This window comes from Nansenia antarctica (assembly GCF_963989245.1).
Source record: "Nansenia antarctica genome assembly, chromosome: 7".
In the NCBI taxonomy this organism is placed as follows: domain Eukaryota; kingdom Metazoa; phylum Chordata; class Actinopteri; order Argentiniformes; family Microstomatidae; genus Nansenia; species Nansenia antarctica.
This window is the reverse complement of record NC_137677.1, coordinates 41798469-41813019: the sequence shown is the minus strand read 5'-3', so window position 1 is coordinate 41813019 and position 14551 is coordinate 41798469. Positions and strand designations below refer to the sequence as shown.

At 45.0% G+C, this 14551-nt stretch overlaps 1 protein-coding gene across 1 annotated transcript; it reads left to right on the top strand.

Annotated features, from left to right (window-relative positions):
- Positions 1-255: 255 nt before the first annotated feature.
- Positions 256-7836, top strand: tmem198aa (transmembrane protein 198aa; the record flags this gene model as incomplete). The annotated part of the gene is made up of 4 exons (XM_080535462.1): positions 256-427; positions 4196-4771; positions 6729-6991; positions 7684-7836. 4 exons carry the CDS (start codon positions 256-258, stop codon positions 7834-7836), a joined length of 1164 nt encoding a protein of 387 aa, XP_080391588.1.
- Positions 7837-14551: the final 6715 nt, after the last annotated feature.

The following is a 14551-nucleotide window of genomic DNA, read 5'->3' as shown; positions in this document are numbered from 1 at the left end:
TTTTCCCCATTTTCCTCTCTCTCTCTCTCTCTCTCTCTCTCTCTCTCTCTCTCTCTCTCTCTCTCTCTCTCTCTCTCTCTCTCTCTCTCTCTCTCTCTCTCTCTCTCTCCCTCTCTCCATCTCTCTTCCAGGTGGATATTTCTGGATGGGTAACACTGCCTGATCCTTCCCGCACCCCACCACGGTCCCATCCATCCTAGTTGCTCCCCCCCGAACCCCTAAATCCTCTCCCCGTCTGCACGACCCAGCTCAGCCATGACGTCGACCATACAGACCCTGGCCTTCAAACTGGCCCCGCCCCCTCCTCGCGATGGGGGCCCGGAGCGCCTGTTCAGCTGTGATGACGAGATGGAGCGGCGCTACGAGATCGTCCCCTCGGTGGTCTGCTCCATGTGCTGTCTCTTCGGCATCATCTACTGCTTCTTCGGTAAGACAGTCATTGTGACGGAACGACGGTTAACATTAGAACAGCCATGAGGGGTCAATTGATTGAGGCAGTGAAATGCTCGATCTTTGCACTCGATCAAATTTCAGGACCCTCCTTTCATGACTTTTCCTAGATATGTGCGTTCTACCACCCAGTATCCTTACATTTTCAATATCACTTAAGGATAAGCTAATATAAAGCTATTTTGCAGTTTTTCTGTGTAGGAGGTAGGCTAAATTACAAGGGGCCAACTAGTGGTCATTGTGTGTAGATAGCAGCTTGAGCATTGTAAAGAGGGTAGAGAGTCATTTGACCCCCAAGGTGGCTCTTTCAGTCGGCACGGCTGTTCTAGTGTTAAGGTCTTTCTGGATCAACAGTCATACTACTGTAAGAGTTAAATAACAGAGCGATGTCACGTCGGAGGCAGTACAACAAATGCCAGTGTGTCATCCGTTTAACCGTCAGAACGAGATTCACTTTTCTCGGTACAGTGAATGTGATAGCTTACTCAGCAGTGACCTGCAAATCCACACAATCACATCGATCCAAGCTGTTATTGTTGTTGTTGTTGTTGTTGTTGTTGTTTTTCTCCCTATTCCACATCTGTCATCTCTGTGTTTGCCACCTCCCACTCTCTACTGACTGTATGGGACGGAACAAAGCAAAGGAAATATCAATGCACTTTCATCTTGAAAAATAGGTAGAGCGGCAGGTTGAGTGTCTTCACTGTGATAAAATAAGGCAAAGACACGAAACCATCCGGTATCATCTTAGGGATAATGTTCTGCATGCTATGATGTCAGTGGGTGTTGCATTCAATGTAAACATGAACATAGACTGGGGCGCTTAGGTGGCGTAGCGGGTTAAGCGTTGACCATGTAACCGCAGGGTCCCCGGTTCGATTCGGGCCGGGGACATATACTGCATGTCATCCCTTCTCTCTCTCTCACCCATCCTTCCTGTCTAAATCTTCTCTGTAACTGTCAATAAAAATGAAAAATATGGGTGGGACAGCCAATTACTTTAAGAAAAAAAAAAAGACATGAACATAGACATGAACGTAGACATGAACGTAGACAGGCCATAGACATGAACGTAGACAGGCCATAGACATAGCGTCTGACATAGCGTCTGAGAAGAACGCTACTGTAGACTGCCAGCACAGTCTCCAATAGAATACGTTGAGGGGGAATCGCTTCTGCCGACCCTGTTATCTGTTTATACCAGCGTTGATTACAAGATACGTTACTTGTGACTTACATGAACGTAGACATGAACGTAGACATGAACGTAGACAGGCCATAGACATGAACGTAGACATGAACGTAGACATGAACGTAGACAGGCCATAGACATAGCGTCTGAGAAGAACGCTACTGTAGACTGCCAGCACAGTCTCCAATAGAATACGTTGAGGGGGAATCGCTTCTGCCGACCCTGTTATCTGTTTATACCAGCGTTGATTACAAGATACGTCACTTGTGACTTACATGGTGGTTAGGCAGTATTAGGCATTAACTTTAAGGTTAAGGTTAGGGTAAGTTATCAGGGGATGGCATTAGCAATCATTAGCATGAGCAACAATAATTAGCAAGAATTAGCATTAAAAAAGAAATAGGTCCCAAGCATGATTCGCACCGGCAACGTTCAGGTTGCAGTATTAAGCATTAACTTTAAGGTTAAGGTTAGGGTAAGTTGTCAGGGTAAGGCATTAGTATCTTTTTAAATACATTTTTATTAACATTTTTCAGTTTTACAAAATGTATGAAAACACCATATGGGTTCTTTCATTCATTTACATTGCAACTATTTTATGGGAAACTGTATCTTGATTTACACAGAGGAAGGAGATATGGAACGATTGGAGGGATGGAACGAAGGGATCGGAGGAGGAATAGAAGGACGCTTCAGGCAGGGGGGGGGGGGGGAGGGCAGGAGGCAAAGGAGAGATGGAAGAGGAGATGTCAGGAGGAGGAAAAGGAGGATAGGAGAGATAATGGAGAGGAGGATAGGAAGAGGGATGGGGTGACTGAGAAGACAGATAGGAAAAGGAAAAGAAGGGATAGGCAGATGTTGGAGGGGATAGGGAGGAGAGGAGGGCTGGGGGGCACAGGAGGAAGGGGAGGAGTTTGATTTGTAGACCTCAGCTGTACAACGCTTGATTACACAAAGATAATACTCTTATGGTGAGGCCCCTGAGCAAGAGAGAGAGAGACGGGGGGCGCGGGGGGGGGGGAGAGAGGGAGGGAGGGAGGGAGGGAGGGAGAGAATGAGAGTGAGTTGGTAGTTACAGGAGCACATTCTCTAATGAATGTAGAAGTGGCTGATCAAGTGTTTCTCCTCTCTACATAACTGCTATAAGCGATCCCTTCACTGTTCATCATTGAAAGGAAAAGCATATTCAGGTCACAGTAGCCGTAGAAAATGTCAGCTTATGCAACCCCCCCCCCAACCCACTCAGCTTCCTTATTTTCTCCTTTTTTTTATTGTATTTTGTCTCTTCTTCTTCTCTCTCTCTCTATTTTCTCTCTTTCGCTGCTCTCGTTTTATCTCTGTCGCTCTCTCTCTCTCTCTCTCTCGATCTTTCTCTCTCTCCTCTCTGTCTTCTCTTTCTCACTGCTCTCTACGTTTCTCTGCTCTCTTTTTTTGTCTGTCTGTCTCTCTCTCACTCTCTCTTTCTCCATCTCTCCATCCCTCTCTCTCTCCCTCTCTCTATCTCTCTCTCTCTCTCTCTTGGTTTCTCTCTCTCTCCCTTATTCCTTGCTGTCTTCCACTGGTTTGTCTGAATCTAGCCCTAGACAAGGGCTGGCCAAGAAGAGACAAAGGGTCGTATAGGTTGGAGTGGCTGTGTGTTGACGACCCATCACCAGATGTGGCCTGCGGTGGTCCAGTGCTCTAGCGCCATGGCCTACAGTGCACACATATGCCCATGTTGGCATGGGATTCAATTCCAGCCTGATTCCCTGCTGATATTCCCTCTCCTCCTTTGTGTGTTGTCTTTCCTTTACTATCTCCATCCAATTTCAAAACAAAACACTTATCACACATCAGATGAAGACTTAGGAATTATTTTGTTTTGATAAAAAAAAGAACTCGGGAGCAGTGTACCGCAGTGACAGCCGAGTCTTCTCAGTCTTTTTTGTTTGATCGTTCATCACTCTACACACATCCAGCCTATCCTCCTCCTCCTCCTCCTCCTCCTCTCTGTGTCTCTGACGTCCTCTCTGCATCTATAACTCCCATTTTACAGACTCTACACTGGCTTCCTGTTAAGTTCAGAATAGATTTCAAGATCCTTCTGCTTGTTTATAAAGCTCTCACTGGGACAGCACCAGAATATCTGAAAGCCCTTTTGCTAGCATATCAGCCCAATAGAGCTCTCAGGTCTTCTGACGCTGGCTTTCTCTGTGTACCACATGTACAAAAGAAGAGATTTGGTGAGGCTGCATTCTCATTTTATGCACCCAAATTGTGGAATGCACTGCCAGTTTACATTAGGGATGCAACCTCAGCAAATATGTTCAAGTCAAGACTAAAAACCCATCTTTTTAATATTGCCTTTAAATTACTAAATAATTAAATGATGATTATATAATGATTGGAGCACTTTGAGCTGCAACGTTTGCAGGAAAAGCGCTATACTAATAAAAGTTCTTCTTCTTCTTCTACTTCTTCTTCTTCTTCTTTTTCTTTTTCTTCTTCTTCTTCTTCTTCTTCTTCTTATTATTATTATTATTATCTCTCCTGTGCTTCCCATGTTGCTACCAGGCTACCGCTGCTTCAAGGCGGTGATGTTCCTGACCGGCCTGATGTTCGGCTCCGTGGTCATCTTCCTGCTCTGCTACAAGGAGCGGGTGATGGACACCCAGCTGAGCGTGGAGGCCAGCGTGGGCATCGGCCTGGGCATCGGCACGCTCTGCGGCCTGGTCACCATGCTGGTCCGCAGCGTGGGCCTCTTCATGGTGGGCCTGCTGCTGGGTCTCCTGCTGGGGCTGGCGTCGCTGGTGGCCATGGAGGAGTTCTACCACCCGCGGACCGTCTGGGTGCCCATCGGGGTGCTGCTGGGCTCGGGGACGCTGTTCGCCGTGCTGGCCCTCCAGTGGCAGCGGTGCTTCGTGACGTTGTCCACGGCGGTGTTCGGGGCAGCGGTGATCACGGTGACGGTGGACTACTTTGTGGAGCTGTTCGCCCTGGCGCGCTACGTGTACGAGAGGGTGAAGGTGGCCCCGCCCCGGCCCGTCTGCTGGTTCACCTGGGTCATCCTGGGGGTGTGGCCCGTGCTGACCGTCCTGGGGGTGCTCATCCAATGGAAGGTCACAGCGGAGGGGTACTCCCACACAGAGGGTGAGTCGTCAATCAGCCAATCAATCGATGATGTTTTTTTCAGTTGGGGGGATGTGTGAGCATTTTTGTCTGTGTGTTTATTTATGGCTTTTTTTTTTTTAAAAGACAATTGTAAATTGAGGTTCAAACCCTCACTTAAGATCGTCGCACTAAACTCCTAACTTTGACGTATCGATGCCAGTGGGAGATTCCTGGGACTAAACGCCCCCAAAGAGCAGTCAAACTCTCTAGCAGGAAGAAACCTTGAGAGGAACCAGGCTCTGACAAGAAACCCATCCCTCCTCTGATTGGCTGAAGTCTGGGGCACCTCGGAACACCGACCACTGAAGGAATTCTATATTTACGATTTGGCTCTACGCTAATGTACTAAAAACTGTCGTTTGAAGTAATTGACCATGTGACAGCGTCCTATGTCTAAGTTTAGCCCTGGATATCACTATGTGCAGCCAGATGGGAAAGGGGTATGGTCTCTATCCTCTCATAGGTGGATATTCATGGATGTGGTGAACCTGGCTGGTATTCTGGGTCTTCATTTGCTCTTACATGGTGACAGCAACAGTACAAACATTGGCACTTATAGAGTGTGGGACTTTGTGTGTGGGATTGTGAGTCTAGAGGCACGGAACCCCCCCCCCCCCACACACACACACACACACACACACAGAATCAGCCCTCCAAAGGAGTTGTTATATTTAGAGCAGAAGTGTGTCCTACTCGAAGAGGAATTGGGGACATGGGGGAACATAAGAAGGAGAGTACAGAAGATGCCATTAACAAACCCACCGACCGGCATTGTAGAACATCCTAGAAAACGGTTGTAGTTATCGCCACACAATGCCTTGAAGAAGTCCCACTACATACATAAATGGGATATAAAGCGGTCTAAATGACTCGCAATCAAAGCGTGTGTGCGAAGAGGAGGCTTTAGGGCTGTTATGCTGGGGTGGTTGTCATGGCAATGGCCCATGACTCACTCTTTCTCTCTCTCTCTCTCTCTCTCTCTCTCTCTCTCTCTCTCTCTCTCCTCTCTCTCTCTCTCTCTCTCTCTCTCTCTCTCTCTCTCTCTCTCGCTCTCTCTGCCTCACCCTGGGTAAATGCTTTGATAACTGGGCTGGTAGTAGTGGCAGGGGAGAGGGGGGGATGAGGGGGGGCGATAGGCAATGAGAGGGTGTGACAGGGTTAAGGAGGGGCTAGGGGGGGCTAGGGGGGAAGTCAAGGGGGTGTCAAGGGGTTGGGGACGGCGATAAGGGTGGGGGGCAAGCACGGGGGACATCATTAAGTGGGCTCCCTGACAGATGGTGCCTTTTTAGCAGTACCCATGTGTTCCCCAGGCACAAAAGGAGTCCCAGAAATGCTGGAAAAAATGACACAAATAATCCTGCTGATGATCGTGCGGAAGCACAGAATTAGTCATATGTTGCAGAGGAGGAGGTTGTCTAACCGTGTTAGAGTGTGTTTGCAGGCAGCACAATGCGCTATCCCTTTTAATATCCCAGGAAATCATGTCGGAGGGGATAATTGAGTGTCTTTTCCTTGGAACTATTTGTATAGATGGATTTGAATGGGCACGACTATGCTGCTTATTGTGATATTGGATGTGAATAGATTCTGAAAAGCCTCTCTCTCCCTCCCTATCGCTCTCCCTCCCTCTATCTCTCTCTCTCCTTATCTCTCTCTCTCTCTCCCTCTCTCTCTCTCCCTCTTTCTTTCTCTCTCTCTGTCTCTGTCTCTCTCTCTCTCTATCCCCCCCTCTCTCTTTCACTCTTTGTGTCTATCCCCCCCTTCTCTCTTTTTTTCTCTCTCTGGCTTTTGTTCGTGCCGCTCTTACTGTTCCATACTGCATGTGCACACCTCACCTCTACAATACAATGAGGCTTGTTAAAACCAAGAAAAACCTCCTTCGCTTATCCTCTCCTTCTTTCCTTACCCCTTTTCTTTTCCCTCTTTACTACTCCAGTGATTCTCAGTCGGCAACAGAGGCGCGTTCAGCTCATGAGGATCCACCAGAAGGAGGAGAGGTTGCACAAAGAATGCCGAAAGAAGAAGAAGAAACCGAAACCGCTGCAAAACACGAAACAACAGCAGCAGTACCATCACCCTCCTCCGCCCCGCCCTAACCCTCATCCCGCACACCCCCCCAAACCTGTCCAAGCAGACCCCACCTACCACCAAAAGAAACCCAACCCCATCCGTCGATTTGATGGCGACGTCCTCTCCGCGGTAAGACGTGATGCGGACCTGTCTCAGTGTCTCAATAGCACCATTCGCTTTCTCTCTGTTATGTCTCGGAATATCTTCAAATCTACGTATCTTTTTCTCTGGGTGCGTGTCTTTGTCTGTGCTGCACACTTGTCTGTGTCACGCACTGTATCTTAACAGCCATGGGGGGTCTTTTGACTCACCCTGTGAGTAAAGACATTTTTTATATCTTTCCACTCGATCAAATTTCATGACTTTTCCTAGATATGTGCGTTCTTCTACCACCCAGTATCCTTACATTTTCAAAATCACATCAGGATAATATAAAGCTATTTTTCCATTTTTCTGTGTAGGAAGCAGGATAATTTACAAGCGGCCAACTAGTAGTCGTAGTGTGTAAATAGCAGCTTGATCATTGTAAAGAGGCGGCTCTTTTAGTAGGTAAAAACGGCTGTCTCACTTTCGGTCTGTCTGTCTGTCTGTCTGTCTGTCTGTCCGTCCGTCCGTCCGTCCGTAGGTCCGTCTGTCTGTCTCTGACAGTATGTCTTTCTCGATGTGTTTGAACGACTTGTCTCTCTATGTTTCTGTTGACGTCCTGATCACTGTCTGTGTGTCTCTTGGCCACTACCCGTCATTCCTAATCGCTCACCCCCCCCCCCCCCTCCCCCTCCCCTCCCTCCTCCCCCTCCCCCAACTCTCTGTCTCTCCCTCAGAGCTACATCCAGAGTTTCCGGGACAGACAGGTGGACAGGCGGGGCTACCCTCACGGCAGACTGATCGGCAGGACTCACATGGCCGACCTGGATTACGACTGCGGATCCCAGGTCCCCCTGACTGCCCCCACCGGGCCCGCTGTACGAGTGTGACTCTTACTGATTACACAGTTACTGACTTGTTATGACTGCCCCCTGTTGGTCTGGAACTGAACCTTCATCCGAAACTTTCAACAGGAACATTCGTCAGAGACGGTGTTCAGCTTCCAGATCGAACCGCCCTGAGCCCTGGACTAGACTATGTTCTGTGGTGGGATACACAAACAGATTGTTCCTATATCCCCCCTTTCTAACATTCCACCCTTTTGAATCTCTCCCAGTCTGCGTTGTGGAGATTGGGCTGGGTAACCTATCGTGGTTTTGATTGTCTAGTGTTCCAAACGAGTGCGACACACAACACTGTTTGTTTGAAACATAGTATCGTCATACAACACACATAGGTACAACGTACTTCATGTGTGTTACCTGAAGACCTGAGGTATCGGAGGTGATGTTTGTGTCGTCTACGACCCTTGGCAGTGTGCCTAGCCCTCTCTGAGGCTGAGCAGTCTTTAGACTGCAGTAGGTCTCTCTAACCTCAGTGATATCCTGTGGAACATTCCTTATTGTAGGGACATTGTGTTGTAGCTATTGTGTCATTTCAATGTTGGCTTGTGTTTCAGTGTGTATAAGCCCTCTCGAGTTGAGAGATGATACGGTAAATGGCGCAGAATGATTTAAGACTTGTTTCGTAACATGATATCTGTGGTAAATGGCCTCTCTTATCATCTCACCTTCATTTGAATACATGTGTCTCTGTTGAATGTATTGCATTCAATCATCTTCCCAACAAAGGCAGGAAAAGAACACACTCACTTAGATGAGGCCATTAACCACGTTCCATGCAGTGAAGGGAACAATCGATGACTGTCAGAGTGCAGGTGGGGTTCAGAACATGCTCATGTGCATCGCAGTGTCGGACTGTACCAAGTACACTTCACGGAGGGGGGGGAACTCACTTTAATGTAAAGCCTGAGGTACTGAAAGCTTTGTCTCCAGTTCTGCGTGAGTCAAAAATGCGCTAGTCAAACATGGGCATGTTGGGTTGGTTAGTACAATGTCATAGAGGAGACTCTGTTTGAACTAGAATATGTATAGTAACGTAGTGGTGGGAGAATGAGAAGTGTGTTCTATGTACGACCTCAGAGCGCTTGCGAACAGTAGGCCTCTCTAGTGCTAGTACAGTACGATGGAACCAGCTGATGCTGATTTCCTGGCTGATGCAGTTTCATCCTTTACTAACAGGGAAGCAATGACCATGTGTTTGTGTGTGTGTGTGTGTGTGTGTGTGTGTGTGTGTGTGTGTGTGTGTGTGTGTGTGCGTGCGTGTGTACGTGCATGTACATGCGTGTGTGTGTGTGTATGTGCGTGTGTGTGTGTGTGTATGTGCGTGTGGGCGCGTTTGTGTGTGTGTGTGTGTGCACGCGTGTGTGCATGTGCGTGTGTCCTGACAGAGCTTGTGTGTCTGTTTCCTACAAATCTGTGATACAATAAGGAGGATGGGATCTCTAGGGTTATGCTTTTGATCCGTTCTTCTGTCAGCAAAGAGACATGACCCTAGAGTGAACTCTCCTGTGTGTGCTGAGAGAAACTCGGTGCTGTGAGCGACTGTAAGGAGCAGCCTCTGGGAGCTGAGGAACAGACTACAGAAAGGAGGCTGGTTATTTAGAAGCAGTTGTTATCGTCTCTTCTGCGATTGGCCAGCAGTAAAAAAGGGCTTGAGGTCTTTCAACAGTCTGTCGCTTCTTGCAGAGCGACTATTATTCAAAACACCCTCTGTCTTTCTGTATATATTGTAAATCTCTGAATGTTGTATATATTGTATGCTGTTCCGTACTCTTACTTCTTCTGGTCATGATTATGTATTTGTCTGGTTTCTTTGTGTGATTGATTGATGCCCTGACGCATCTGTGTACACCATTTAGCACCAAGTATTGTCGTGTCATTTGTTTACTTTGATAAGTATATGATATGATTTTAACTTTCTGCATAAGATGGACAGTCATGATGTTGGTCTCCTGGAGTGCTCACAGAAAACCTGAGCATTGTAATGGAGTTATTATATTATGATTAGGCTACTATGATTATGATAATACCAATTTTGATTATGTTTATGGTTATTATGATTATTGTGATTATGATGATGATGATGATGATGATGATGATAATGAATATTGTTGTTATTATTATTGAGCATGTATTTGTATGAGCCTGGATATGATAAACATGTGTGATTCTAAAATCTCGACCTACGTTCTCTGCCTAACGTAATGTTGTCACGCATTAATGATGTAGCAATCCACCCCTGTGTGAATTGGTGACTGAATACTGGAACGTGTAGTACATATTTTATTGATAACTGTAATAGCTTTGCGTTTATTTCACCAAATAGTTAGTTTTGTTAGGCTACAGGCCTACTGCGTTAGGCTACACCCCTACAGAGACATTTGCAGCCAGACTGAACAGTTACCAGAACGTGTAGTGCTTATTAGATTCATGACCAGTCTTGCTTCTTACAGCTTTGCCTTTATTTGAAGGCAGCCCGTGGTTTTGCGGTAAGCAAAAAAAAAAGTTAACGGAGCATGTAGTGCTTATTTGATTAATTTTCAAGGATTTGTATTTGAACTGTGCTCTTCGCACCCTATTATGACATTGTTATACCCAATCATTTTAGCCGCACTGTCACAAGATGATGATGAGGATGTCACCTTGAAAAACCCCGAAAACAAAGCCTCTTCATACAGACATAGATCAGACCATGAGCAAACATTGTTGCATGGGGCACCTTAGAAGGGAAAACAAACTCAACAAGCACAGAATATGCCTCACTCTTCACAACTGAGCTTTCTTTTCTTTTTTCCCCCCAAGAAGCTGGTTATTAGAAATCAATAGTCTACTGCATCTCTCAGCAATACTACGAATTCCTGTAACCAGATTTCAACAACATGACAGAAAGCTTATGTAATTGCTCACATACCAGATGCACACTGGGATAAAGAGAGAGTATTCTCTGACTCATGCTCCATGTTCTGTCCGCCCATCGGGGATAAAGTACACTTGGCTAGATTACTGTGTTGACTGATACGGCTCTGTCTGGCTGAGAGGCTGCTGCTGGGAGCCAGATTCAAGATGATTACACATTCCCAATTACCATCTCTAGTTGTGCTAATTTAGCTGAGGTTTCCCAGGGGACTGAGTCAATGCTGTTCAGTTAGAACTAGCATCGCTCTGTTGTAATGATCAGAGTATAGGGAAATTTCTACTGCTCTCATAGAAAGATGATAAGGAATTAAAATCAAGGTGTTTTGTTATGGGTTGAAATAGTGTATCTCTTTCCTTTACTGATTTGCTGCACTGGATAAGAACGTAGGAGAAACATGATTATTTCAATGGGGGAAGTAAATAGTCAACACATCAACATTTCTTTAATTTGACATATTTCCATTGCAGCTATTCCCATAGACCAGACATTGCTATTAACTCAATAAAACTACACAGCTAAAGACAATTCTTTGTTACTGTAAAATTCCAATCCATAAAATAAAGTGGAATGACACGCTAAGAAAAAGCATTGGTTACCAACGGATGCCTCAACTAACTCCTAAATGTTCCTATAAGCACCATTGGGGCCATTATCCACAAGTGGAAGGAACATCACTTGACCATCAACCGGCCACGCACAGGAGCTCCTCGCAAGATTTCTGACCGTGCAGTCAGGCAGTCACAAACGTAGTCACAAGAGTAGCCTATGGGTGGCTGTGGCGGCTATGGCGGCTGTGGCGCAGGAGGTAGAGCCGGCATCTAATGATCGTAAGGTCGGCAAATCAGTGTTTCGAACCCCGGCTGGTCTCATGTCGAGGTTTCCTTGGACATGACACTAAACCCCAAATTGCTCCCAATGAGCAGCGCCTTGCATGGTAGCTTGCTGCCATTGGTGTGTGAATGGGTGTGTGAATGGGTGAATGAGAGGTCATTGTAAAGTGCTTTGGAATAAGACGCTATATAAGTCAGTCCATTTACCATTTAAGAGCCAAGGACGACTCGAGCAGAGCTCCAGAAAGACCTGGAAGCAGCACATACAGTTGTCCCAACGAAAAGAATGGGCAATGCACCACCACCACGGTCTCAATTCACGATCACCCCAGAAGACTCCATTACTGAAGAAAAGGCATGTTGAAGCTCATTTGAAGTTTGCTACAGAACATTTGGAGAAGATTGATTGATTGATTGAAAACTTTATTAGAAGATTTGCAGAAGTAGGTACATTAAAGTACATATTACATACAAGGTCAACTAACAGGATAAAAACCCAAGAAAGCCACTGGCTTATTTCAATTGGGGTCCTTGATTCTCAATTCATCGTTACATGTAAGACAGACAAAAAAACTAATACTATCTACAAGATAATACAGACAAATAACTATTACTATCTACAAGATAAACATACATCCATCATGGGCCTGTAGAAGCCTGTAGATAACTGGGAGAATGTAATCTTACTTTTCTGCAACAATACGACACGCCATGTTTGGAGGAGAAATGGCTCTGCATATGTGACAGGGCATGGTTAAAAAGTCCACAAGTAGGGCAAAAATCATTTTTCTGTTTTTTTCCAGATTATGAAAGGGTAGATTGTAAGCTTTAAAATTATGTGTCATACCACTCCCCCATTACACTACCTGTCATTACCTACCTGTCATCTGTCAGTGGGGTTGTCAGCTAACCAAAATTGCAGGGCTGACACGTTTAAATAGCTAAATAATAATAATAATAATAAAAATAATAATAATAATAATAATTCAAGATTCATGATTTTTTATTGCCATGTGTGCCAAAAGTTTATTACATCCCATTACAAGTACAAGAGAGTAAAATTCATGGCAATGGAAAACATTTGGCAAGATACAATTGAGCAATACAATAATAGAATGGTAAAAAATAATAATGTTGTCCGTGTGCACATGCATTTATCATTATAGTCCATAAAGCATCTAGTGGGACTTCGGCGTAGTTCCTTCCCATCCCATCTGGGCATCAAAGCTGTAATAAAAAAAGAAGACAGTACATTTCAAATGATTGCCCACTGTTACCAACACACCACTTTTACGAAATAGCCTAGTACTATCTTCATAAAATAGAATTGCATACAATGACAATGACAAATACCTGAAGTGCTGGTGACTCTCATCAAGGTGTCATCTCTCAGAACCTCTCACCTCGTCATTCTGTAACACAAATTTCAGGTCAGAGGTGTGGACACTTCTCTAGTGTAGGTTTTCCATAGACTCAGTGTACTGTACTTGTACTGAAGTAGGCTAGTGAAATCATTTCAATTCACAGTATTATTCTACAGCAAATCTACATATCAATGAATTAATCATTATTTTTGATTCCACATAACATTACCGTTCATTACAAAAGCATTTACTTTTTCTATAATCTATTACATCTCTAACAAAGCTAGCTAGCTAGCTAACAAGCTAACACTTGTTTGGCTAGCTAGCTAACAAGCTAACACTTGTTTGGCTAGCTGGTACACACAAACACACTAAAATGGTGCATAAACATACTGTACAGTATGTTGCATGTTTAGTAGGTCTGCAACAAATGTATTTGTTCATTATGTTTTATCTTTGACAACCTATTTCTTCCTCCCACCATCTCCTATTCGTTTTGTAGAGGGGTGGCATAATTGTGGTGAGCAGTTTCAGTGGTTTAATAACTGATGCTAACAAAGGCGTTATCTACCTTACTCACAAAACAACAAATAACTGTTTGGCTATCCTAAGTAAACAACACAAAATCCTAGTATACAACACATAAACTCACTAAAACTTACCCAAGAACACAGCAGAAGGTCTGTCTGCAGACGACTGTCCCATGAAAGTTAAGTGGAGATCAATGTCTGAAATTCTGTTGTGTTCTTCGTCATTGTCAGATTCGGAGATCGGAGTTCCCGTTCGGAGTTCCCATTATGTACTGTATAGTCCAATATGAAGGAATATGAAGGAGTTCATCATCGTTGAACAATGGGCGACCCCCCCCATCCCCCAATCCTCAACTTGACGATGACCTGAATGGTGGTGACTATTTCCAAGTCAAGGACATGAACTCTCTATTTGGACACAGCAGTAAGGGCCTGCATATTGTTCACCTTAATGTGAACAGTCTTGTGCCTAAACTGGACCAAATCAGAGAAATTTTCCATGACAGCAAGGTTCACATTTTGAGCTTCTCTGAGACCAAGTTTGATGAATCAATCAAAGACCCAGAGATTGAAATAGTTAACTACACAGTCATCAGAAACGACAGGAACAGGTATGGGGGTGGTGTCTGCATGTACATTCACAACGATATTATCTTTAACACCCGGTATGACCTGAATCGTGACAAATTAGAATCTGTTTGGGTCGAAATTATCTTTAACAAAGCAAAACCGGTGCTGGTTGGTACTATCTACAGACCTCCCGATCAGAATGATTTCTATGATATTCTTGAGGGGTGCTTGGATGACGTTGACTGTGTGGAAAAGATTCTTATTGGGGATTTGAACACGGACATGCTCAGAAATGAAGCATCCGTTTTCAAATCCTTCACTAGGTTTTCTGAATTACACGGTCTCCGTCAACAAATTACCAAACCCACTAGGGTGTGTATTTCTACTCAAACCACCATAGATCTCATTCTAACATCGGATGAGTCCAAAATCTCCAAGAGTGGGGTTATTGTATGTGGGCTAAGTGATCATTACATGATCTTTTGCACTCGT